Source organism: Tachyglossus aculeatus, chromosome 4 (genome assembly GCF_015852505.1).
Source record: "Tachyglossus aculeatus isolate mTacAcu1 chromosome 4, mTacAcu1.pri, whole genome shotgun sequence".
NCBI lineage: Eukaryota > Metazoa > Chordata > Mammalia > Monotremata > Tachyglossidae > Tachyglossus > Tachyglossus aculeatus.
In genome coordinates, this window is record NC_052069.1 from 48,542,410 (window position 1) to 48,568,115 (window position 25,706).

Here is a 25,706-nt window from a genome sequence, read left to right on the forward strand (position 1 = left end):
GCCTGGGCGTTTTTGTAGAAAAGTGATCTGGAAAGCAGAGTGAAGTATGGACAGGAGTGGGGAGAGACAGGAGGCTGAGAGGTCGGCACCATCAGTGGCTAGACAGCATGAGTCTTCCCTCCTCCGCTCCATTCTTCACCTGCCCAGCCCCTAATTCTCTGGGTACCATACTGGTCCCATTCAGTCCCCGGAGAATGTCAAATGGGCAGAAGTCGATGCAAGGATATAGGTGCCCTTTGATCAGTTGGAAAATGACCCCTTTCTGCTAATTTGGAATTCCACGAGCTAAGTGGAACGGTATTACGAGCCACGGCGCTTTGCTGAGCAAGCTCAGTTTTCTTCAGCCTACATCCTGGCACAGAAATGACATTCTTGCGCAGTGTCCTGTCCTCCGCTGCCAAACCATTGCCCCCAAAGCTAGGAGAGCTGACGGTCAGTGAGCCTTGCGATTAGTGGGAGTTGTTTGCGTAGAGCTGTGGGGAGAGGAGCAGGGATGCAAGACTGAGTCGGGGTGTGCGTGGGGTGGGGAGGGTGGGGTGTGTGGAAGTGTAAAAAGGGAGGTGGGGAGGGAGAGCCCGGTTGTGATAGAGAAGTTATGAGTTATGAGAAGCAGCGTGGCTCAGTGGAAAAAGCATGGGCTTTAGGAGTCAGAGATCATGGGTTCAAATCCCAGCTCCGCCACTTGTCAGCTGTGTGACTTTGGGCACGTCACTTCACTTCTCTGGGCCTCAGTTACTTCAATCTGTAAAATGGGGATGAAGGCTGTGAGCCCCACATGGGACAACCTGATCACCTTGTAACCTCCCCAGAGCTTAGAACAATGCTTTGTACATAGTAAGTGCTTAACAAATGCCATTATTATTATTATTATTATTATTATTATTATTATCATTATTATCATTATTATTATTATTGTCAGCTGTGCGACTTTGGGAAAGTCACTTAACTTCTCTGTGCCTCAGTTACCTCATCTGTAAAATGGGATTCAGACTGTGAGCCCCACATGGGACAACCTGATCACCTTGTAACCTCCCCAGCGCTTAGAACAGTGCTTTGCACATAGTAAGTGCTTAATAAATGCCAATATTATTATTATTATTATTATAGAGCACGGGCCTCAGAGTTGGAAAGATCTGGGTTTTAATCCTGGCTCCGCCACGTGCCTGCTCTGTGACCTCGGGTAAGTCACTTCACTTCTGTGGGCCTCCATTCCCTCATCTGTAAAATGGGGATTCAGACTGTGAGCCTCATGTGAGACAGGGATTGTGTCCATAGTGATCTGCTTGCAATAATAATAATAATAATAAGAGTGTTTATTAAGCGTTTACTATGTGGCATGCAATGTTCTAAGCACTAGGGTAGATACAAGGTAATCAGGTTGTCCCATTTTCCAGATGAGGTAACTGAGGCTCAGAGAAGTGAAGTGACTTCCCAAGATCACACAGCAGACATAATAATAATAATAATGGCATTTATTAAGCGCTTGCTATGTGCAAAGCACTGTTCTAAGCGCTGGGGAGGTTACAAAATGATCAGATTGTCCCACAGGGGGCTCACAGTCTTCATCCCCATTTTACAGGTGAGGGAACTGAGGCCCAGAGAAGTGAAGTGACTTGCCCAAAGTCACACAGCTGACAAGTGGTGGAGCTGGGATTTGAACCCATGACCTCTGACTCCAAAGCCCGGGCTCTTTTTCCACTGAGCCACCCTGCTTCTCATGCTGCTTGTACCCACCCTAGTGCTTACAGCAGTGCCTGACAAATAGTAAAAGCTCAACAAATATCGCAATTATTATTATTATTATTAGCTGATGCTAGTCGCACTGTTCTAGTGACCGTGGTCAAGGGCCCCTTACCAGTAGCACGAGGGGAGGGCAGCCGACCAGAGCAATGGCAGTCGACAGTTTCCTCTTGTTCCCTCCACTGTACGTGCCTGCCAAGTGGTCTGCGTGCAGGGACAGGCCCAGGCTCCGAATGACTCCGTCTGTTACCTGAGGGAGAGAAAGTCACCCCCCTGAATCTCCCCTCCACAAAACTCAAGGGAGCTGATTGTGCGAGTTGTCCCACCCATCCCAAAGAAAGAGGAACCGGGAATCGGGAGAACCCCCGTTCCCATCCACTTTGGGTATCCCAGAGAGAACCCAGAAAGCAGCTTGGCTCAATGGAAAGAGCCCAGGCTTTGGAGTCAGAGGTCACGGGTTCAAATCCCAGCTCCACCACTTGTCAGCTGGGTGACTATGGGCAAGTCACTTCACTTCTCTGGGCCTCAGGTACCTCACCTGTAAAATGGGGATTAAGACTGTGAGCCCCACTTAGGACAACCTGATCACCTTGTAACCTCCCCAGCACTTAGAACAGTGCTTTGCACGTAGTAAACACTTAATAAATGCCATTATTATTGCCCGGGCTTTGGAGTCAGAGGTCATGGGTTCTAGACTGTAAGCGCACTGTTGGGTAGGGACCATCTCTATATGTTGCCAACTTGTACTTCCCAAGCGCTTAGTACAGTGCTCTGCACACAGTAAGTGCTCAATAAATACGATTGAATGAATGAATGAATGAATGAAATCCTGGGTCCGCCAACTGTCAGCTGTGTGACTTTGGGCAAGTCATTTTACTTCTCTGGGCCTCAGTTACCTCATCTGTAAAATGGAGATTAAGACTGTGAGCCCCACTTAGGACAACCTGATCACCTTGTAACCTCCCCAGCACTTAGAACAATGCTTTAAAGCACATAGTAAGCACTTAATAAATGCCATTATTATTGCCCGGGCTTTGGAGTCAGAGGTCATGGGTTCAAATCCCAGCTCCGCCAACTGTCAGCTGCGAGACTTTGGGGAAGTCACTTTATTTCTCTGGGCCTCAGTTACCTCACCTGTAAAATGGGGATTAAGACTGTGAGCCCCCCCATGGGACAACCTGATCACCTTGTAACGTCCCCAGCGCTTAGAACAGTACTTTGCACATAGTAAACGCTTAATACATGCCATTTACTTCTAGATTGTGAGCCTGCTGTTGGGTAGGGACCATCTCTATATGTTGCCAACTTGTACTTCCCAAGTGCTTAGTACAGTGCTCTGCACACAGTAAGCGCTCAATAAATACGAATGAATGAATGAATGAACCTCTGTGAACACTGATGCCTTTCACCTCAGAAATTTGCTAATGGGTCCCATTTCTAGCAGCTCACCCTCTAAGCCAAGATCTCTCTGCCTGGTAGACACCCTCTCTCTATCTCTCCCTGCTCCCTCTGGGTTTGGGGGGATGGCTTCAGGATGGGAAGGCCCCATTTAGGGAGCCAAATCCTCAACCCCTGGCAACAGAGCAGGAGTTGCTAAACCTCCCCCTTCCACTCTCCTGACCCATTTGCTAACGCGCAAGCATGTAATTGTGGTATTTGTTGTAACATGTGATTGTGGTAATTCCGGGAAGCAGCATGCCTAGTGGATAGAGCACGGGCCTGGGGGTCAGGTCGTGGGTTCTAATCCCGACTCTGCCACTCATCTGCTAAGGCACTTCAGTTCTCTTGGCCTCAGTTACCCAGCGCTTAGAACAGTGCTTTGCACATAGTAAGTGCTTACTAAATGCTATCATTATTATTATTATCTGTAAAATGGAGATTAAGACTGTGAGCCCCACATGGGACAGGGACTTTGTCCAACCTGATTTGCTTGTATCCACCCCAGCACCTAAAAAGTGCTTAACAAATACCATCGTTATTATACCACAAGCTCACCCTCAAAACCTGGCAGACACGCTCTCTCCATCTCTGTCCACTCCATCTGGAATTTGGCGGGGGCTTCAGGGTGGAAGCTCATTGTGGGCAGGGAATGTGTGTCTTTATTATTATATTGTACTCTCCCAAGTGCTTAGTACGGTGCCCTGCCCACAGTAAGCACGGTAAGCACTCAATAAATACAATTGAATGAATGAATCATTGAATGGGAGGACTCCATCTGGGATGGAAGCAGGACAGGAGCTATGAGTCTCCCTCTTCCATGCTCCCTACCCATTTGCTAACCCGCAACCATATAATTGTGGTATTTGTCCCGCCGTCGACTCCCGGCCCACATCATCCCCCTGGCCTGGAATGCCCTCCCTCCGCTCATCCGCCAAGCTAGCTTTCTTCCTCCCTTCAAAGCCCTACTGAGAGCTCACCTCCTCCTGGAGGCCTTCCCACACTGAGCCCCTCCTTCCTCTCCCTCTCCTCCTGCTCCCCATCCCCCCCGCCCTACCTCCTTCCCCTCCTCACAGCACCTGTATATATGCATATATGTTTGTACATACTTATTACTCTATTTATTTTATTTGTACATATTTATTCTGTTTATTTTATTTTGTTAATATGTTTTGTTTTGCTGTCTGTCTCCCCCTTCTAGACTGTGAGCCCGCTGTCTGTGAGCCCACTGTTGGGTAGAGACCGTCTCAATATGTTGCCAACTTGTACTTCCCAATCAATCAATCAATCAATCAATCATATTTATTGAGCGCTTACTGTGTGCAGAGCACTGTACTAAGCGCTTGGAAAGTACAAGTTGGCAACATCAAGCGCTTAGTACAGTGCTCTGCACACAGTAAGCGCTCAATAAATACAATTGAATGAATGAATGTTGGGTAGGGACCGTCTCTATGTGTCGCCGACTTGTACTTCCCAAGCGCTTAGTACAGTGCTCTGCACATAGTAAGTGCTCAATAAGTACGATTGAATGAATGAATGTATTTGTTATGTCCTTACTATGTGCCAGGCACTGTACTAAAGCACTGGGGCAGATACAAGATAATTGAGTCGGACATAGCGGCTGTCCCACATAGGGCTCACGGTCTTCATCCCCATTTTTCAGGTGAGGTAACTGAGGCACAGAGAAGTTGAGTGACTTACCCAAGGTCACACAGCAGACTAGTGCCAGAATGGGGATTAGAACCCAGGTCTTTTCACTACAAGGCTCTTACTCTTTCCACCAGGCCATGAATCAGCTTGGGCTGATTCCACGCAGCTCGAAAGAGTCACGGCCTCATGGCAGCATGAATGCCCAGCTGGGGCTCTTCTTTCCATCCCATCAGGCAGGCTGCAGGGGTGTCTTTCCCTCCCCATTCCCCCGGGCCCGCTGGCTAGCAAATAGGAACAAGTTGGGAATGGTTGTGCTGTGGAAAAGGTCTCCCTCTTGAGGGAATAACGTAGGTATGGAATTTTAAAATAGTTTGGCGGCTAGAGAGCCCAGAGAAATGGCCGCTGACTCGGGGGGACCAAAATGAGGTTTTCCCCGTTTGGAGAGTAGAACTGGACGGCAAGGGCTGCACAAAATTCCGCCCCAATTCAGGAGGATTTCTGAAAAGACAACAAAGATTGGGCAAATAATAATAATCGTATTTGTTAAGTGCTTACCGCTTGCCAGACAGCTGGGGGGATACAAGCAAATCAGGTTGGACACAGTCCCTGTCCCATGTGGGGCTCACAATCTCAAACCTCATTTAATAGATGAGGGAACTGAAGCCCAGAGAAGAGCGTGGCTCAGTGGAAAGAGCAGGGGCTTTGGAGTCAGAGGTCGTGGGTTCCAATCCCGGCTCCGCCACTTGTCAGCTGTGTGACTTTGGGCAAGTCACTTCACTTCTCTGGGCCTCAGTTACCTCATCTGTAAAATGGGGATTAAGACTGTGAGCCCCCCGTGGGACAACCTGATCACCTTGTAACTTCCCCAGCGCTTAGAAAAGTGCTTTGCACATTGTAAGCCCTTAATAAATGCCATTATTAAATGCCATCATTAAGTGAAGTGACTTGCCCAAAGTCACACAACAGACAAGTGGCGGAGCTGGGATTCGAACCTACAACCTCTTGGCTCCCATGCTGTAAATCCCCGGCAAGACTCCAATATGCTGCTTCTGATGGGCAACACCACTTCATCTGGAGAAGTGAGTGAAAAAAGATGACAAATCGGTGGGGAAACTGTTCCCTGGCTTTCTCGGCTCAGAGCGGAAACACTTTTCAGCAGACCTTACCTCCTTCCCTTCCCCACAGCACCTGTATATATGTATATATGTTTGTACGGATTTGTTACTCTATTTATTTTACTTGTACATACTCTATTTATTTTATTTTGTTAATATGTTTTGTTTTGTTGTCTGTCTCCCCCTTCTAGACTGTGAGCCCGCTGTTGGGTAGGGACCGTCTCTGTATGTTGCCAACTTGGACTTCCCAAGCGCTTAGTACAGTGCTCTGCACACAGTAAGCGCTCAATAAATATGATTGAATAAATGAACTATCTCTGGGTTCATCGCCCGCCTCAGGCAACCGATTTACCCTGGATATTTCCTCCACCGGAACCCCTCGCAGACGGGCGTAGAGATGAAGGTGTTCTCGGCCGGTGAGCAGGTCATCGATGGCGTCAAACTGAGGACAGTACCCCGTCGCTTGGTGGGCGTCAGAGATGTGGGTCAGTACACTGCAGGAACAAATATATATACAGGTATATATAGGTATATATGTATATATGTTTGTATGTATTTATTACTCTATTTTATTTGTACATATTTATTCTATTTATTTTATTTTGTTAATATGTTTTGTCTTGCTGTCTGTCTCCCCTTTCTAGACCGTGAGCCCACTGTTGGGTAGGGACCATCTCTATATGTTGCCAACTTGTACTTCCCAAGTGCTTAGTACAGTGCTCTGCATACAGTAAGCGCTCAATAAATACGATTGAATGAATGAATGAATGAACAAAAAGGAATTGATGATTTGCCCTCCGAAAAGCTGCTGCTCAGACAGCCGAGGGTCGGAGTTTAGTGTGCCCTGGGAGAACGTTTTCCCATTCTCAGTGGGTGAGACGGGTTATTGGGTTATTGATTGGGCCTTATTGACGTATTCTGCGGTTCCATGCTGGAATACGCAACGGGGAATCTGGAAGCAGAATCGTGTTAGAATCGTACCCTATTCCTTCATTCAATCGTATTTATTGAGTGCTTACTGTGTGCAAAGCACTGCACTAACTTCTTGGGAGAGTAAAATATAACAATAAATGGGTATAACAATAAACGGATAAAATCCCTGCCCACAGGGAGCTTGCAGTCTAGAGGGGGAGAGTGGGAAAAGCTGAGCCTGGGAGTCACAGGTCCTGGGTTCTAATTCCGCCTCCCCCACCTACCCGCTGTGTCACCTTGCTCACTCAACTTTTGTATACGTTAGTTCCCTCATTTGCACAATGGGGGTTCAATACCTGTTCTCCCTCATACGTAGACTGTGAGCCCCATGTTGGACCTGATGATCTCCCCCAGTTCTTGGCACATAGTAAGTGCTTAACAAAGTACTTAACGATTATTATTATTATCTATAGCATTTTGGGGCACCAATGTGCAAAGTGAGGTTTTTTTATGGTATTAAGCGCTTACTATGTGCCAAGCACTGTTCTAAGTGCTGGGGCAGGTAAAAGTTAATCAGGTTAGAGACTGTCCTGTGCCCCCCATGGGGTAAGTAGGAGGGAGAACAGGTATAGAATCCCCATATAGATCCCCATTTTACAGATGAGGAACTGAGGCCCAGAGAAGTGAAGTGACTTGCCCAGAGTCAGACGGCAGGCAAGTGGAGAAGGCAGGATTAGAACTCAAGTCCGCGGGCTCCCAAGGCCATTCAATCAATTGTATTAATTGATTACTTACTGTTCACAGAGCATTGTACTAAGTGCCTGGGAAAGTACACGAAAGGCAGCGTGGCTCAGTGGAATGAGCCCAGGCTTTGGAGTCAGAGGTCATGGGTTCAAATCCCAGCTCCGCCAATTGTCAGCTGTGTGACTTTGGGCAAGTCACTTCACTTCTCTGTGCCTCAGTTACCTCATCTGTAAAATGGGGATTAAGACTGTGAGCCCCCCGTGGGACAACCTGATCACCTTGTAACCTCCCCAGCGCTTAGAACAGTGCTTAGAACAGTAGTCCCGTCTGGACTACTTCATCAGCCTTCTCTCTGATCTCCCATCCTCGTGTCTCTCTCCACTTCAATCCATACTTCATGCTGCTGCCCGGATTATCTTTGTCCAGAAACGCTCTGGGCATATTACTCCCCTCCTCAAAAATCTCCAGTGGCTACCAATCAATCTGCGCATCAGGCAGAAACTCCTCACCCTGGGCTTCAAGGCTGTCCATCCCCTGGCCCCCTCCTACCTCACCTCCCTTCTCTCCTTCTACTGCCCAGCCCGCACCCTCCGCTCCTCCGCCGCTAATCTCCTCACCGTACCTCGTTCTCGCCTGTCCCGCCGTCGACCCCCGGCCCACGTCCTCCCCCAGGCCTGGAATGCCCCCAATCCCTCTGCCCCTCCGCCAAGCTAGCTCTCTTCCTCCCTTCAAGGCCCTGCTGAGAGCTCACCTCCTCCAGGAGGCCTTCCCAGACTGAGCCCCTTCCTTCCTCTCCCCCTCGTCCCCCTCTCCATCCCCCCATCTTATCTCCTTCCCTTCCCCACAGCACCTGTATATATGTATATATGTTTGTACATATTTATTACTCTATTTATTTTACTTGTACATAGCTATTCTATTTATTTTATTTTGTTAGTATGTTTGGTTTTGTTCTCTGTCTCCCCCTTTTAGACTGTGAGCCCACTGTTGGGTAGGGACTGTCTCTATATGTTGCCAATTTGTACTTCCCAAGCACTTAGTACAGTGCTCTGCACATAGTAAGTGCTCAATAAATACGATTGATGATGATGATGATGATGCTTTGCACATAGTAAGCGCTTAATAAATGCCATTATTATTATTATTATTACAGTATAATAGAGTTTGTAGACATGTTCCCTGACCACCGGGCTAGAGACTGGGAGGGTCAACTTGTACTTCCCAAGCGCTTAGTGCAGTGCTCTGCATACAGTAAGTGCTCAATAAATACGATTGAATGTATGAATGAGTGTGGGGAGGATGGAAAGTCTGGGGGCTTATGGAAACCCAGGGTTGTTGAAGTGGGTGGGGAGCCTGGGGAGGCCCAAGGAGGATGGAGAGGCCAGGGGGTTGGGGAGGGCAGGGAGAGTGGAGAAAGTGGGGAGGGGAGTCCATGGAGGCTGGAAGAGTGGGGAGGGCAGGGAGGCCAGGAGGGTGAGGAAGCTCAGGGATCGGAGAGGGAAGGGAGGTCTGGGAACTTGGGGAGGCTGGAGAGGGGAGGGAGGCCCGAGGAGGCTGGAAGAATGGGGAGGACATGAAGGCCAAGGAGGGTGAGGAGGCCTGGGGGTCTGAGAGGTTAGGAATGCCTGGGGAAGCCCAGGGAGGCTGGAGAAAGTGGGTAGGGCAGGGAGGCCCAAGGGTTGGAGAGGGAAGGGAGGCCTGGGAGCTTGGGGAGGCTGGAGAGGGGAGAGAGGCCTGAGGAGGCTGGAAGGATGGGGAGGACATGAAGGCCAAGGAGGGTGAGGAGGCCTGGGGGTCTGAGAGGTTAGGAAGGCCTGGGGAAGCCCAGGGAGGCTGGAGAAAGTGGGTAAGGCAGGGAGGCCCAAGGGGAGGTGAGGAAGATGGGGAGAGGCCGGTGGGAAGAGGCTGGGGAGGGACCGGGCTGGGATAATAATAATAAGGATGGTATTTATAAAGCGCTTACTATGTGCAAAGCACTGTTCTAAGCACTGGGGGGGGGTTTACAAAGTGATCAGCTTATCCCACAGGGGGCTCACAGTCTTAATCCCCATTTTACAGATGAGGTAACTGAGGCACAGAGAAGTTAAGTGACTCGCCCAAAGTCAACACAGCTGACAATTGGCGGAGCTGGGATTTGAACCCCTGACCTCTGACTCCAAAGCCCGGGCTCTTTCCACTGAGCCACGCTGCTTCTCTGTGGTGCTGTTTAGAGACAGCTGGGGGTGTGTGACCAGGAAGTGGTGTCTACACCACTCCCCATGCACCCCCACCTCCCACATGTACACACAGCAGGTGGGAACCAGAACTCGGTTGTTCTCTTGGTGAACAGAGCTAACAGAGCTGCAGGGAGCCATGCAGACCGTGGCTCAGTGGAAAGAGACTGGGCTTGGGAGCCAGACGTCATGGGTTCAAATCCTGGCTCTGCCATTTGCCAGCTGTGTGACCTTGGGCAAGTCACTTAACTTCTCTGGGCCTCAGTGACCTCATCTGTAAAATGGGATGAAGACTGTGAGCCCCACGTGGGACAACCTGATTACCTTGTATCTACCCCAGCGCCTAGAACAGTGCCTGGCACAGAGTAAGTGCTGAACAAATACCAACTTTATTGTTAATAATAATAATAATGGCATTTATTAAGCACTTACTATGTGCAAAGCACTGTTCTAAGCACTGGGGAGGTTACAAGGTGATCAGATTGCCCCACGGGAGCTCACAGTCTTAATCCTCATTTTACAGATGAGGTAACTGAGGAACAGAAAACTGAAGTGACTTGCCCAAAATCACACAGCTGACAACTGGTGGAGCCGGGATTTGAACCCCTGACCAAGAGGTCAAAGCCCTTGCTCCAAAGCCCGTGCTCTTTACACTGAGCCACGCTTATTATCTGCTACTAGTTCAGGAAGAGAAGCAGCACAGCTTAGTGGAAAGAGCATAGGCTTGGGAGTAAGAGGGCGTGGGTCCTAATAATAATAATAATAATAATAATAATGATGGCATTTATTAAGCGCTTACTATGTGCAAAGCACTGTTCTAAGCGCTGGGGTAGATACAAGGTAATCAGGTTGTCCCACGAGGGGCTCACAGTCTTCATCCCCATTTTCCAGATGAGGGAACTGAGGCCCAGAGAAGTGAAGTGACTTGCCCAAAGTCACACAGCTGACAAGTGGCGGAGCCGGGATTTGAACCCACGGCCTCTGACTCCAAAGCCCGGGCTCTTTCCACTGAGCCACGCTCCTAATCCCGGCCACTTAACTTCTCTGTGCCTCAGTTACCTCATCGGTAAAATGGGGGTGAAGACATGGGACAACCTTGTATTTACCCCAGCTCTTGGAACCGTGCTTGGCACATAGTAAGCGCTTAACAAATACCACAATTATTAATTATTATTATTAAGAGGGGAGAGGTCCAGGTACAGGAAACCACTGATTCTTGCTGCTGCCTCGGGAGAGGGTGGCCACTATCAAGGGGGTGGATAAAACTCCGCTCGGATTCACGGGGCTACGGGATCCCAAAATTAAAGAGGAGGCTTGGCCTGACCTCCAAAATGCCGATGCCTACAATATCTCAAGCAGACAGACTCTCCCGAGAGAGCATTTATTTAGACAACCACGTTTAGAAATAGACCCAAATGAGGCCAGTAATTAGCATTTCCCAGCAGTTCACAGGAATACTTAATGCTCTGAACACTGGCCGGGAAATCACGAGATCAGGCGGTTGTTTTCCCCACAGGCTTAGGATGGACTTCCACGATGGATTGGCGCATTTTGTCCTACCAATCGTTAATCGGGTGAAATCTGTAAAGCTGACCCCATAAAAGGAGCAGTTTATTTCAATCATGTTTGCCAACTTTTACTTCCCAAGCACTTAGTACAGTGCTCTGCACACAGTAAGCGCTCAATAAATACAATTGAATGAATATTTATTGCGCGCTTACTATATGCAGAACACCGTACTAAGAGCTTGGGAAGTACAAATCGACAATTTACAGAGATGGTCCCTACCTAACAACAGGTTCACAGTCTAGAAGGGGGAGATGGACAACAAAACAGAACAAAACAAGTAGACAGTTGTCAATACCATCAGAATAAATAGAATTTCAGCTGTATATACATCATTAATAAAATAGAGTAATAAATATGTACAAATAAAATAGAGTAATGAATATGTACAAATAAAATAGAGTAACAAATATGTACAAATAAAATAGAGTAATAAATATGTACAAATATATACAAGTGCTGTGGGGAGGGAAAGGGGGTAGAGCAGAGGAGGGGTTTATCATGCCTCAGTTTATAGTGCCTCCTGCTCTGCTGTCTATGTAGTTAAACCAGTCAATCAATCCATGGCATTTACTGTACAAATAAAATAGAGTAATAAATATGTACAAATATATACAAGTGCTGTGGGGAGGGAAAGGGGGTAGAGCAGAGGAGGGGTTTATAGTGCCTCAGTTTATAGTGCCTCCTGCTCTGCTATGTAGTTAAACCACTCAATCAATCAATGGCATTTACTGTACAAATAAAATAGAGTAATAAATATGTACAAATATATACAAGTGCTGTGGGGAGGGAAAGGGGGTAGAGCAGAGGAGGGGTTTATCGTGCCTCAGTTTATAGTGCCTCCTGCTCTGCTGTCTATGTAGTTAAACCAGTCAATCAATAAATGGTATTTACTGAGCGCTTACTATGTGCAGAGCACTGTTCTAAGCGCTTAGCAGTCAGGTTTCCTGCCCTTAATGAGTTTATAGACTGAAGTCGCCCCACCTTCTGATCAGGGGACAGCGCCGAGGAAGAGGAAGGTTAATATGTTTTGTTTTGTTGTCTGTCTCCCCCTTCTAGACTGTGAGCCCACTGTTGAGTAGGGACCGTCTCTATATGTTGCCAACCTGTACTTCCCAAGCGCTTAGTACAGTGCTCTGCACACAGTAAGCGCTCAATAAATACGATTGAATGAATGAAGGAAGGAAGGTGGGACTTTCCCCTGGAGCTGATCCCCGTGACAAGGGCAGGATGGACTCCTGTTTGGCTCACCGCTGCAGAGAGATGCCAATGCTACCACAGCTGCCACTGCCATGCCCAGGACTGAGGCGGGGTGGGAGCTGGGCAAGGCTCTCCCAGTGGGTTGTATTTGGGATTATGGGTGGGGAGAGAGCCGAGGATGCACTTACACTTGTAAAAGATTCGACTAAGCCTCGGAGGATCCCGTAAACCTGATCAGATCCCGTTGTCACTTAACAGTTCGGCCTATCGTGGCATCACAGAATAAGGCAAGGAAGGTATTTCACCCCTCATGGCTGTTGGATTTTAAGGGATCGGAATTGGCAAAAAAAAAAAAAAAAGTGATCTGAGATCAATTTAGCTTTCTGTTCAGTTTTTCATTTTTTTTCTTTTGTGCTGCTTTGAAATCTTGCAAAGCATACTTTCTATTGTTCTTTTACGTCACCTGTCCTGCCTACCCGTGTCAAAATTGGCTCATTAATTCCCCTTTGAGATAGCCCAACTTTTTTGCTCATCTCTCCAGGGAAAGTGGTTTGTCAAATAAACCTCTCCATCTCTCTGAATGCCATGACTAAACTTTTTCTTTTCAGTAGTACTCTTTTTTCATGAATATTAACTTGTATTAGAGTGCTTATCAAAATTGGCTCATTAATTCCCCTTTGAGATATCCCAACTTTTTTGCTCATCTCTCCATGGAAATTGCTTTGTCAAATAAACATCTCTATCCCTCTGAATGCCATGGCTAAACTTTCTTTTCAGTAGTACTCTTTTTAGCATAAATATTAACTTGTAGTAGAGCACTTATCAAAATTGGCTCATTAATTCCCCTTTGAGATATCCCAACTTTTTTGCTCATCTCTCCATGGAAAGTGCTCTGTCAAATAAACCTCTCCATCTCTCTGAATGCCATGACTAAACTTTCTTTTCAGTAGTACTCTTTTTGTCATAAATATTAACTTGCATTAGAGCGCTTACCTACAATGTATTTTTAAATGATCCAAAGCCATTGTTTCCACGGGCATCTTTAGAACCTCAGTCATCTCTATATGTTGCCGACTTGTACTTCCCAAGAGTGCTGTGCACACAGTAAGCGCTCAATAAATATGATTGATTGAATGAATGAATGAATGAACAGTGCTTGGCACATAGTAAGCGCTTAATAAATGCCATCATTATTATTATTTATTGTATTTATTGTATTGTATTTAATGCATGTATTGTGCATTTAGCTTTAATTCTATTTGTTCTTACAACTTGACACCTGTCCACATGTTTTGCTTTTTTGTCTGTCTCCCTCTTCTAGACCGTGAGCCCGTTGTTGGGTAGGGACCGTCTCTATAGGTTGCCGACTTGTACTTCCCAAGCGCTTAGTACAGTGCTCTGCACACAGTAAGCGCTCAATAAATACAATTGAATGCATAAATGCATGCAGGGGGCGAGCTCCAGGTCAGCATCTGACTGATAGATAGGAAGCGGTCCCATATCGGGTTGTAGTTCATCCCCTCTGAGGCAGGATAGGTAGAACTGATAATGCCACGTTGGGTCGTAGTTCAACCCCTTTGACTCAGAATTGGTAGAACTGATAGAATGCCCAGACAAATTTGTAAGCCTTTAATGCAAAGGCAGAGTCCTCAAATCTCTATTTAAACTGTCCTGAGATTTTCCAAGCACTCGTTCCAGGAGATGGGCGGGTGGGAAGAGGAAAGTTTTCTCGCGCTTCACTCTCCTGGAAGCAACTGGGTGTCATTCATTCATTCATTCAATCGTATTTATTGAGCGCTTACTGTGTGCAGAGCACTGTACTAAGCGCTTGGGAAGTCCAGGTTGGCAACATATAGAGACGGTCCCTACCCAACAGCGGGCTCACAGTCTAGAAGGGGGAGACAGACAACAAAATAAAACAAAACAAAACAGAACATGTTAACAAAATAAAATGAATAGAATAGTAAATATGTACAAGTGAAATAGAGTAATATGTACAAACATATATACAGGTGCTGTGGGGAGGGGTAGGAGGGGGAGAGGAAGGAGGGGGCTCAGTGTCCTTCTCTCCATCTCATCCCTCACTCCTCTTCCATTGGGATCACTGTCCACACTTTCCCTTTTAGGGAAGGCCCCAGCAGCTGGACGGGAGAGGTCTTGCCATCAGGTCGGAGGGGCCCAGTGGTCAGGTGAGAGGGGCCTGCATCCCGGTGGGAAGAATCCCCCATGGGTATTCAAAGCACTCACCTCTTGCCAGCCACCAGGGCATCTCCCGAGGTGACTGCAGTGTCCCCAGTGAGCATCTTGATCGTGGTGGTTTTGCCAGCCCCATTCACGCCCAGGAGCCCGAAGCACTGCCCAGGGAAAGATGTCATTTTGTTTGGTGTTTTCTCTCAGACTGCTAGCTGGTCCGGCGTCCCAAGGACCAACACCCTCCTAGGCTTCATTCATTCATTCATTCAATCGTATTTATTGAGCACTTACTGTGTGCTGAGCACTGTACTAAGCGCTTGGGAAGTGCAAGTTGGCAACATATACAGACAGTCCCTACCCGACAGTGGGCTCACAGTCTAGAAGTCACAGTCAACCACAGCCTTGGAGGAAGAGAAGGTGGTCCCCCCACCACGGCACGGCTCCTTCCCCCAAATCTCGCTCTTCTTTCCCCCAACACCCTGAGCCCCATGTAAGAAGCAGCGTGGCTTAGTGGCAACAGCCCGGGCTTGGGCATCAGAGGTCATGGGTTCTAATCCTGGCTCTGCCACTTGTCTGCTGTGTGACTTTGGGCGAGTCACTTCACTTCTCTGGGCCTCAGTTACCTCATCTATAAAATGGGGATTAAGATTGTGAGCCCCCCGTGGGACAACCTGATCATCTTGTATCCTCCCCAGCACTTAGAACAGTGCTTTGCACATAGTAAGTGATTAACAAATGCCATTATTATTATTATTAAGTCACCTCACGTCTCTGGGCCTCAGTGACCTCATCTGTAAAACGGGAATGAAGACTGTGAGTCCCAGGTGGGACAATCTGATTACCATGTATCTTCCCCAGTGCTTAGAACAGTGCTTGGCACCTAGTAAGCACTTAACAAACACCATAATTATTATTACAGAGAAGTAGTGTGGCTCAGTGGAAAGAGCACGGGCTTTGGAGTCAGAGGACATGGGTTCTAATCCTGGGTCTGCCAATTGTCAGCTGTGTGACTTTGGGCAAGTCACTTCACTTTTCTCCGCCTCAGTTCCCTCATCTGGAAAATGGAGAGGATTAAGACTGGAGCCCCCCGTGGGACAACCTGATCACCTTGTAACCTCCCCAGCGCTTAGAACAGTGCTTTGCACATAGTGAGTGCTTAATAAATGCCATTATTATTATTATTATTATTATAAGGCAAATGGTGGTCAAAGCAGCATGGTTTATTGGAAAGAGCAGGGGCTTGGAAGTCAGAGGATGTGGGTTCTAATCCTGGCTCTGCCACTTGTCTGCTGTATGACCTGGGGAAACTTCTCTGTGCCTCAGTTACTTCATTATCAATCGTATTTATTGAGCGCTTACTGTGTGCAGAGCACTGTACTAAGTTACTTCATCTGCAAAATGGGGATTAGGGTTGTGAGCCCCACGTGGGACAACCTGATTACCTTGTTTCTACTCCAGAGCTCAGAGCAGTTCTTGGCACATAATAAGCGGTTTAACAAATACCATCATTATTAAATTCACTGAAGGCCCGCTGGCTGGTTTCTTTAGACTCGTGGCTGGTTTCATGTAGTCTTTAAACGGGTGGGCAGGTGGTGATTGGTGCTGCTATTCTAGGAGGGGGGCGTCGAAGACTTACCTCTCCAGGGCGGACGCCAAGGCACAGCCTGTTCACTGCCGGGCCCGAGGTGCCAGAGTAAACCTGGAAAGCCGGGAAGAATTGACAATGATACTATTTGTTAAGCGCTTACTATGTGTCAAGCACTTTTCTAAGTGCTGGGGTAATAATAATAATAATAATAATGGCATTTTTAAAGTGCTTACTATGTGCAAAGCCCTGTTCTAAGCACTGGGGAGGTTACAAGGTGATAAGGTTATCCCACGGGGGGCTCACAGTCTTAATCCCCATTTCACAGATGAAGTAACTGAGGTCCAGAGAAGTTAAGTGACTTGCCCAAAGTCACACAGCTGATAATTGGAGGAGTCAGGATTTGAACCCAGGACCTTTGACTCCCAAGCCTGTGCTCTTTCCACTGAGCCCCACTGCTTCTCTGGGTATATCTCTGGTATGTATCTCTGGGTAGATATATGGAAATAGGTGAGCACAGTTCTTGTCCCACAAGGGGCTCACAATCTTAATCCCCATTTTAGAGAGGAAGTAACTGAGGCACAGGGAAGTGAAATGACTTGGCCAAGGTCACACAGCAGGCAAGTGGCTTAGGTGGGATTAGAACCCAGGTCCTCCTGACTGCCAGAGCTGTGCTCTATCCACTACACCACGCTACTTGGAGCTACTGTTTCCTCTGCGCCTTGACTGAGAGAACACAGCGTTCCCTTGAAGAATCACCTGGAGAGAGTTAAGTGACTTGCCCAAAGTCACACAGCTGACAATTGGCGGACCCAGAATTTGAACCCATGACCTCTGACTCCAAAGCCCCGGTTCTTTCCACTGAGCCACGCTGCTTCTAGACTGTGAGCCCATTGTTGGCTAGGGACTATCTCTATATGGTGCTGATTTGTACTTGCCAAGTGCTTAGTACAGTGCTCTGCACCCAGTAAGTGCTCAATATATATGATTGAATGAATGAACCTAGTTGTCCCCGCTTTTCCAGGGCTGTCAAACAAGGAGGGAAAGAGAAAGACTCGGGAAACTCGAGGTCTGGGATAGGGTGATCCGTGGTGAAGCATCCTCAGATCAGGGCACACTAGTTTCCAATCTCGGCATGCTCACCGATTGCTGTGTGATTCTAAGCTAGTCAATCCCCCTCTCTGTTCCTCTAACCCATGAGCTAGCAGCTCGGATGAGCGCTGTTTGTACTCTCTCAAATGCTCAGTACAGTCTTCTGCACACAGTAAGTGCTCAATAAATACCATTGATTCATTCATTCATTCAATCGCATTTACTGAGTGCTTACTATGTGCAGAGCACTGTACCAAGCGCTTGGGAAGTACAAGTTGGCAACATATAGAGCTCTGCACATAGTAAGCGCTCAATAAATACGATTGATGATGATGATATAGAGACGGTCCCTACCCAACAGCGGGCTCACAGTCTAGAAGCCGGGCTCACAGTCTAGAAGATTGATTGATTGTTGGATTGCCATCATGAGACTGGCCTATGGAGCCAAACTCTGGCTTTGGGGGGTGTTGGCTGAGAGGCAGATCTGCTGAAATGCAAACCCAACAAGTATCACCCACGTCCTCCCTTTGGCCTGGAATACCCTCCCTCCTCGGACAATCACTATCCCCAACTTCAAAGCCTCTTTGAAGGCCCATCTCCTCCAAGAGGCCTTCCCTGACTAACCCCCACTTTCCCCTTTTCCCCTCCCCTCTGCATCACCCTGACTTGCTCTTTTATTCATCCCCCTTCCCAGCCCCACAGTACTTACGTCCACATATGTACGTTATTTATTTATATTAATGTCTGTCTCCCCCTCTAGACTGTGAGCTCATTGTGGGCAGGACAATGCATCCGTTTATTGTTCTAGTATACTCTTCCAAGCATTTAGTACAGTGCTGTGCACATGGTAAGCACTCAATAGATACGATGAAGTGAATGAATGAATGAAAACCCCGTCGGTCACGGGAGCAGAGGTCGTCCAACCTGTCGGATGGGCTGGGGACTGAAAAGTGAAAACAGGGAATAGTGGGCAAAGGGAAGCAGGGACCCGAGATCAGCCTGGAATTCTGGTCACCCTGCTTCCCCAGAGAGAAGGAAACGCCAAGGCTTGAGAGGCTCATTTCTGGGGAAGCTCACCCTTTCCTCCGGCATGCTACGGGCTCTTGGATCAATCCTTCATTCAGTCAGTCATATTGATTGAGGGCTTACTGTGTGCAGAGCACTGTACTAAGCGCTTGGAAGAGTACAATATAACAATAAACAGACACATTCCCTGCCCACAACGAGCTTAGTCTAGAGGGGGGCTTAACCAGGAGAGCATCTAGGCAGAAAAAGTGCGTTGAAATTGGATGGCCACAGAACACCAGTAAGATACTATAATAAAGGAAGGACATCCATTTACATGAAGAAAACGGTTTTTTTTCAGGGTCAAGGAGGTTGGTTTTTTCAGAACATGCTGGTGTTGCCTAGTGGGAGGAGCACAGGCTTGGGAGTAAGAGGACCTGGGTTCTAATCCAGTGCTTAGAACAGTGCTTTGTACATAGTAAGTGCTTAATAAATGCCATCATTATTATAATCCCGGCTCAAACATTTGCCTGCTGGGAGACTTTTTTCTCTGTGCCTCAGTTTCCTCAACTATCAAATAGGGATTCAATACCTGTTCTCCCTCCTACTTAGACCAGGAGCCCCAGGTGGAACTGGGACTGTGTCCAACTTAATTAACTTGTATCTACCCCAGCGCTTAGAACACATTTGCCTTCTGGGAGACTTATTCTCTCTGTGCCTCAGTTTCCTCAACTATAAAATAGGGATTCAATACCTGTTCTGCCTCCTACTTAGACCATGAGCCCCGTAGAGAAGCAGCGTGGCTCAGTGGAAAGAGCCTGGGCTTTGGAGTCAGAGGTCATGGGTTCAAATCCTGGCTCTGCCAATTGTCAGCTGTGTGACTTTGGGCAAATCACTTAACTTCTCTGTGCCTCTAGGCAGAAAAAGTGCGTTGAAATTGGATGGCCACAGAACACCAGTAAGATACTATAATAAAGGGAGGGCATCCATTTACATGAAGAAAACGGTTTTTTTCAGGGTCAAGGAGGTTGGTTTTTTCAGAACATGCTGGTGTTGCCTAGTGGGAAGAGCACAGGCTTGGGAGTAAGAGGACCTGGGTTCTAATCCAGTGCTTAGAACAGTGCCCAGCGCTTAGAACAGTGCTTTGCACATAGTAAGCACTTAATAAATGCCATCATTATTATAATCCCGGCTCAAACATTTGCCTGCTGGGAGACTTATTCTCTCTGTGCCTCAGTTTCCTCAACTATAAAATAGGGATTCAATACCTGTTCTCCCTCCTACTTAGACCAGGAGCCCCATGTGGAACAGGGACTGTGTCCAACTTAACTTGTATCTACCCCAGCACTCACAATATTCTCTCTGTGCCTCAGTTTCCTCAAATATAAAATAGGGATTCAATACCTGTTCTCCCTCCTACTTAGACCATGAGCCCCATAGAGAAGCAGCGTGGCTCAGTGGAAAGAGCCCGGGCTTTGGAGTCAGAGGTGATGGGTTCAAATCCTGGCTTCGCCAATTGTCACCTGTGTGACTTTGGGCAAGTCACTTAACTTCCCTGTGCCTCAGTTACCTCATCTGTAAAATGGGGGTTATGACTGTGAGCCCCACGTGGGACAACCTGATCACCTTATACCTCCCCAGTGCTTAGAACAGTGCTCTGCACATAGTAAGGGCTTAATAAATGCCATCATTATTATTATTATTATGTGGAACAAGGACCGTGTCCAACTTAATTAACTTGTATCTACCCCAGCGCTTAGAACACATTTGCCTGCTGGGAGACTTATTCTCTCTGTGCCTCAGTTTCCTCAATTATAAAATAGGGATTCAATACCCGTTCTCCCTCCTACTTAGACCAGGAGCCCCATGTGGAACAGGGACTGTGTCCAACTTAATTAACTTGTATCTACCCCAGCGCTTAGAACAGTGCTTGATATATAGTAAGTGCTTAACAAATACCAAGTACCATAATTAGAACACGTCGTTCACCTCTGAAAAAAGGGAGCAGATTACAGATTTCGTGCCCAGTGAGGTTCTATAAACCCATACTTCCTAACTAACTACATCGACAACATTCAGAACCTCGAACCGTTACCTTGGTCAGTTCGTTGAGTGTCAAGATATCAGCTTTAGTTCCACCATTAATGATTCTCTGCCTTTCCTCTGCCACGTCATCGTCCTCATCAACGATAAGTGCCTTAGCAGGCTCAGAAATCCTAAAGGAGTGAAAGAGATTAGAGAAGGCGGTCGCGGCAGAGAGAGGGGCTTCGGCATCTGGAAATGACAGGAATGTGGATGTGCCCAGGAGGGTGTGGGAAGGTAAAGTTCCTGTGTGGGAAATGAGGCAGCGTCCGTTAGTCCCCAGAACATGAAAGACATAGGCTCTTGGGGGTGAAGTTACCCCCACTGGAACAGCATGGTGGGGAGGGAAGAGATTTTAAAATCATCTAGTGTTCCTGGGCCCCCTCAGGTTGGCCTTTGGGCTGTAGTGACTTTGGACACCATCTTTCCCGACACCGGCTGGGCAACGACCTTCCACCAGGCCCAGCCGCTCCCTCACAGATACATTCAGGCCAGAAATGAGGCTGGGTTTTCAGATTGGGTTCTTGTTGGTGTCAATCGATCAATTAATCGTATATATTGAGCAATTACTATGTGCAAAGCATCCCTCAGAAATGGCTCAGGCTGGAATTCTATTATCACCTCAGAAAAACAGGCAAATGGCCCTCGACTCCTCAGTCAGGAGGGACCCGTGGGAGTGTGGGGATGGGGTTGGGGGGGATGCCTCTGTCCGTCTGTCCATCTGTCCATCACGGCAGAGAACAAGGCCGTCAGGATTTTTCCCATCGTCGAGGCATCTGGGAGAGGTCCGGGAAGAGGTGACCAGAGCTCACCGGGGAAGAACGAGATGAGAGGGCGGAGTTGGGGACCTGGCAAGACTGGGCAGACATACCGGTGGCTGAAGAAGGAGTGATGCTGGATGAGGAGGGTCAGAGTGAAGTAGACCACCCCTTCCACCGCCATGGCAACCATGTTCTTCCCCACCAAGTCCCACCGGAACGGATCGGAAGTGTGCACCTCTCCTGGAGAGCGAAGCCGGGGAAACCAGTGTGAATGAGGTCTTAAATAATAATAATAATAATGATGGCATTTGTTAAGTGCTCACTATGTGCAAAGGACTGTTCTAAGCACTGGGGAGGATACAGGGTGATCAGATTGTCCCACGTGGGGCTCCAGTCTTAATCCCCATTTTACAGATGAGGTAACTGAGGCCCAAGGAAGTTAAGTGATTTGCCCAAAGTCACACAGCTGACAATTGGCAGAGGTGGGATTTGAACGCATGACCTCTGACTCCCAAGCCCGGGCTCTTTCCACTGAGCCATGCTGCTTCTCTAAATCCAACTCCCCCAGGTGAAGAGCGGCTATCTCACCTTGCAAATTATTGGACAAACCCTCCAGTGCCCCTCGAGTGCCTTGCCTGGCTGCTCAGGGTACAGTTCCTGGCCCACACGAGATCAAGGCTAGCTCACCAAACCAACACGTTATCCTTCCGATACTCTTGAGGGCCGTGAATCAAACAATCACTGGCATTTATTGAGTGCTTACTATGTGCAGAGCACTATATTAAGTGCCTGGGAGAGTACTATACAACAGAATTAGTGGGCACATTCCCCGTCCTTAACGAGCTTACAGTCTAGAGTGGAAGACAGACAGTAATAATAATTATGGTACTGTACTACTATACTACGTGCTTGGGAGAGTAATAATAATAATAACGGCTTCAACTATCATCTCTACACTGATGACACCCAAATCTACATCTCTGCCCCTGCTCTCTCTCCCTCCCTGCAGGCTCGCATCTCCTTCTGCCTTCAGGACATCTCCATCTAGATGTCTGCCCGCCATCTAAAACTCAATATGTCCAAGACTGAACTCCTTATCTTCCCTCCCAAACCCTGCCCTCTCCCTGACTTTCCCATCACTGTTGATGGCACTTGCATCCTTCCCGTCTCACAAGCCCACAACGCTGGTGTTATCCTCGACACCGCTCTCTCGTTCACTCCTCACATCCAATCCGTCACCAAAACCTGCTGGTCTCACCTCTGCAACATCGCCAAGATCCGCCGTTTCCTCTCCATCCAAACTGCTACCTTGCTGATTCTATCTCTCTTCCTATCCCGACTGGATTTCTGCATCATCCTCCTCTCCGATCTCCCATACTCCTGATTCTCCCCACTTCAATCCATACTCCACGCCGCTGCCCAGATCATCTTTGTGCAGAAATGCCCTGGGCATGTTACTCCCCTCCTCAGATATCTGCAGTGGCTACCAATCATCCTACGCATCAGGCAAAAACTTCTCACCTTCGGCTTCAAGGCTGTCCATCCCCTCGCCCCCTCCTACCTCACCTCCCTTCTCTCCTTCTCCAGCCCAGTCCGCACCCTCCGCTCCTCCACCACTAATCTCCTCACTGGGCCTCGTTCTCACCTGTCCCGCTGTCGACCCCCGACCCACGTCATCCCCCTGGCCTGGAATGCCCTAACTCCGCACATCCGCCACGCTAGCTCTCTTCCTCCCTTCAAAGCCCTACTGAGAGCTCACCTCCTCCAGGAGGCCTTCCCAGACTGAGCCCCCTCCTTCCTCTCCCCCTCCTCCCCATCCCCATCCCCCTCGCCTTACCTCCTTCCTGTCCCCACAGCACCTGTATATATGTATATATGTTTGTATGTATCTATTTCTCTATTTATTTATTTATTTTATGTGTACATATTTATTCTATTTATTTTATTTTGTTAATATGTTTTGTTTTGTCGCCTGTCTCCCCCTTCTAGACTGTGAGCCCGCTGTTGGGTAGGGACCGTCTCTATATGCTGCAAATTTGTACTCCCTAAGCGCTTAGTACAGTGCTCTGCACACAGTAAGCGCTCAATAAATATGATTAAATGAATGAATGAATAATGGCATTTATTAAGCACTTACTATGTGCAAAGCACTGTTCTAAGCTCTGGGGAGGCCACAAGGTGATCAGGTTGTCCCACAGGGGGCTCACAGTCTTCACCCCCATTTTACAGATGAGGGAACTGAGGCCCAGAGAAGTGAAGTGACTTGCCCAAAGTCACACAGCTGACAATTGGTGCAGCCGGGATTTGAACCCATGACCGCTGACTCCAAAGCCCGGGCTCTTTCCACTGAGCCATGCTGCTTCTCAATACAATGCAACAGAGTTGATAGACACATTCCCTGCCCACAGTGAGCTCGCAGTCTACATCTGGTTTGTTTTGTGCACTTCCAAGACAGAGCCACGTACTCTAAAACTTCCTGAGGCAGTGGTTTTAATAATAATAACCGTGGTATTTGTCAAACACTGTTCTAAGTGCTGGGGTAGAAACACATTAATCAAGTTGGACACTGTCCCTGTCCCACATGGGGCTCCCACTCTTAATCCCCATTTTTACAGATGCTTTAACCGAGGTCCAGAGAATAATAATAATAATAATGGCATTTGTTAAGCGCTTACTGTGTGCAAAGCACTATTCTAAGTGCTGGGGAGGTTACAAGGTGATCAGTTTGTCCCATGTAGGGCTCACAGTCTTCATCCCCATTTTACAGATGAGGTAACTGAAGCCCAGAGAAGTGGAGTGACTTGCCCGAAGTCACACAGCTGACAATTGGCAGAGCAGATATTTGAACTCATGACCTCTGACTCCCAAGCCCGTGCTCTTTCCATTGAGCAGAAGTTAAGTGACTTACCCAAAGTCACATCATCCAGGCCTGGGGATTACTGACGATCCTTTTTTCCCATTTCACTCTCTCTTCTGCGGTGGTTATGCACTTGAAATTTACAATGTGGGGTTGAGGGGTGAGGTGAATATCAAACGCCCAAAGGTTACAAATCCAAGTGCATAGATAACGCAGAAGGGAAAGCGAAATATGGGAAAAAAGGGCCAATAGTAACCCCCAGGCCTGAATGATGATAATGATAATAATAACAATAATGATTGTGGTATTTGTTCAACATTTAGAGGCACTGTTCTAAGAGCTGAGGTGGATACAAGTTAACTGGATTGGACAAAGTCCCTGTCCCAGATAGGGCACACAATCTTAATCTTATTTTACAGAAGGGGGAACCGAGTCACAGAGAAGTGAGGTGACTGGACCAAGGTCACACAGCCGACAAGTGGTGGAGTTGGGATTAGAACCCAGGTCCTTCTGATTCCCAGGCCCATGCTCCATCCACTAGGGCATGCTGCTCCTAGCATAGGGGCAGAATGGGGACCGAATATTCCTCTGAATAGGGACAGATTGTATGTTTGGGGGTTCTCCAAGCCCCAGTCCCTTGTCCATTCATTCATTCATTCATTAAATCGCATTTATTCATTCATTCATTCATTCAATCAATCATATTTATTGAGTGTGTACAGAGCACTGTACTAAGCGCTTGGGAAGTACAAGTTGGCAACAGATAGAGACGGTCCCTACCCAACAACGGGCTCACAGTCTGGAAGGGGGAGACAGACAACAAAACAAAACACGTGGACAGGTGTCAAGTCAGCAGAATAAATAGAAATAAAGCTAGATGCCAGAAGGTGAATCCAAGGAAGAATGTCCCTCAGCCCCGGTGGCCTCCCCGTCTCCTGCCCCTCTCTCTAGCTTGCACCTGAGCTTCTAGACTGTGAGCCCACTGTTGGGTAGGGATTGTCTCTATGTGTGGCCGACGTACCTCCCAAGTGCTTAGTACAGTGCTCTGTACACTCACCCCCTCTACCTCACCTCCCTTCTCTCCTTCTACAGCCCAGCCCGCACCCTCCGCTCTTCTGCTGCTAATCTCCTCAACGTACCTTGTTCTCGACTGTCCCGCCATCGACCCCCGGCCTACGTCATCCACCGGGCCTGGAATTCCCTCCCTCTGCCCATCCGCCAAGCTAGCTCTCTTCCTCCCTTCAAGGCACTACTGAGAGCTCACCTCCTCCAGAAGGCCTTCCCAGACTGAGCCCCTTCCTTCCTCTCCCCCTCGTCCCCCTCTCCATCCCCCCGTCTTACCTCCTTCCTTTCCCCACAGCACCTGTATATATGTATATATGTTTGTACATATTTATTTCTATATTTATTTATTTATTTATTTAACTGTACACATCTATTCTATTTATTTTATTTTCTTGGTATGTTTGGTTTTGTTCTCTGTCTCCCCCTTTTAGACTGTGAGCCCACTGTTGGGTAGGGACCGTCTCTATATGTTGCCAACTTGTACTTCCC

The 25,706-nt window shown here is 47.8% G+C and overlaps 1 protein-coding gene across 1 annotated transcript in view; it reads right to left on the reverse strand.

Annotated features, from left to right (window-relative positions):
* ABCA4 (ATP binding cassette subfamily A member 4) overlaps positions 1 to 25,706 on the reverse strand; it is a 249,212-nt gene that overhangs the window by 6,136 nt on the left and 217,370 nt on the right. Inside the window, exons 40-45 of the mRNA XM_038745065.1 lie at positions 21,406 to 21,535; positions 20,548 to 20,668; positions 16,407 to 16,469; positions 14,825 to 14,931; positions 6,295 to 6,436; positions 1,856 to 1,990 (exon numbers count right to left, since the gene is read on the reverse strand). Coding sequence (XP_038600993.1) covers positions 1,856 to 1,990; positions 6,295 to 6,436; positions 14,825 to 14,931; positions 16,407 to 16,469; positions 20,548 to 20,668; positions 21,406 to 21,535 — 698 coding nt within the window. The remainder of the gene's footprint in view (positions 1 to 1,855; positions 1,991 to 6,294; positions 6,437 to 14,824; positions 14,932 to 16,406; positions 16,470 to 20,547; positions 20,669 to 21,405; positions 21,536 to 25,706) is intronic.